Source organism: Athene cunicularia, assembly GCF_003259725.1.
Source record: "Athene cunicularia isolate RWA chromosome 8 unlocalized genomic scaffold, athCun1 chr8_part1, whole genome shotgun sequence".
Classification (NCBI taxonomy): Eukaryota; Metazoa; Chordata; class Aves; order Strigiformes; family Strigidae; genus Athene; species Athene cunicularia.
In genome coordinates this window covers 1,732,904-1,733,957 of record NW_020799109.1, presented here as the reverse complement: position 1 = coordinate 1,733,957, position 1,054 = coordinate 1,732,904, and the positions used below count along the sequence as shown (strand labels likewise).

Here is a 1,054-nt window from a genome sequence, read left to right as displayed (position 1 = left end):
GTCATCGGGTCCGAGCAGCTCCAGGGATGGAGACTGCAGGGCAACCCCTCCGGGCAGCCGGCCCCATGCGTGGTCACCCTTAAAGTGCTTTTTCTTACCTTTAACTGGAATTTCCTGATTTTCAATGTGAGTCCACGGCCTCTTCTCCCGTCGCCACTGAGAGGAGTCTCTCTTGTGCCGGGGGGAGCCCAGCCCTGAACCCAGCACTCCAGATGTGCCTCCCCAGGGCTGAGCAGAGGGGCAGGATGAAAACAAGCAGCATCCCCCTCACCCACCACACCAGCCTTCTTCGAGGAAGGCTCTCGGGCTGCTCAGGCACAATTTCCCTTTTGTAAAACCATGTTGCCCGCTCCCATCGGCTCCTGGTCCTCCTGGCGTGTCGGGAGCTGCTTTCCAGGTGGATTTTCTCTCCATCTCCTGCCCCGGGGGTGGAGGTGAGGCTGTCCTGCCTGCACTTCCCTGCATCCTCCCTGCCCAGAGTGACCCAAAACTGCATGAATTTATGCATCCATGTAAGGATCGGAGAAATTTCACAGATATGAAAACTAAGAGAAACGGTCACCAGAGGTGGAAGCTCAGGGCAAGTGGCTCACGGGGGCTGGACACTGGGCTGTGCCAACAGGGCGCCTGTTACCAGCAACGCCGAGTCCTGTGTGCCCGTGGGCTCGTCCCCTGTGCTCCCGCTGCCGGCACGACCCAACCTGACCCCAAATCCCCAACAAACCCCTCGCCCTGTGTCCCCACTGCCACCTCCGGGGCAGGTCCTGTGCACCCCGGGGCGAGGGCAGACCCGGCTGTGCTGGGCCGTGGTGCAAGCTGCTGGGACAACTCACACTTTTTCTCCCCCCAGACTATGCCACGGGCGGGCACCAGGCCATGGCAGGGTCCGGCGAGGCTTTGGCACTGCACGTCCTGCTCTGCTGCCTGTGCGGAGGTAAGCGGCGGCGCGCCATGGCCACCGCGGCATCACCCACGCTGGCCACCCTGGCCCAGCTGGGGAATTGGAGCAAGAGTAGGAAAACGATAGAGCTGCAGCTATGGATTGGGGGGGGGG

At 62.0% G+C, this 1,054-nt stretch overlaps 1 protein-coding gene across 1 annotated transcript in view; it reads left to right on the top strand.

Annotated features, from left to right (window-relative positions):
• The first annotated feature begins 951 nt into the window (after window positions 1–951).
• LOC113482789 (interleukin-23 receptor-like) overlaps window positions 952–1,054 on the top strand; it is a 3,749-nt gene continuing 3,646 nt past the window's right edge. The window contains exon 1 of the mRNA XM_026853850.1: window positions 952–1,012. Coding sequence (XP_026709651.1) covers window positions 952–1,012 — 61 coding nt within the window. The remainder of the gene's footprint in view (window positions 1,013–1,054) is intronic.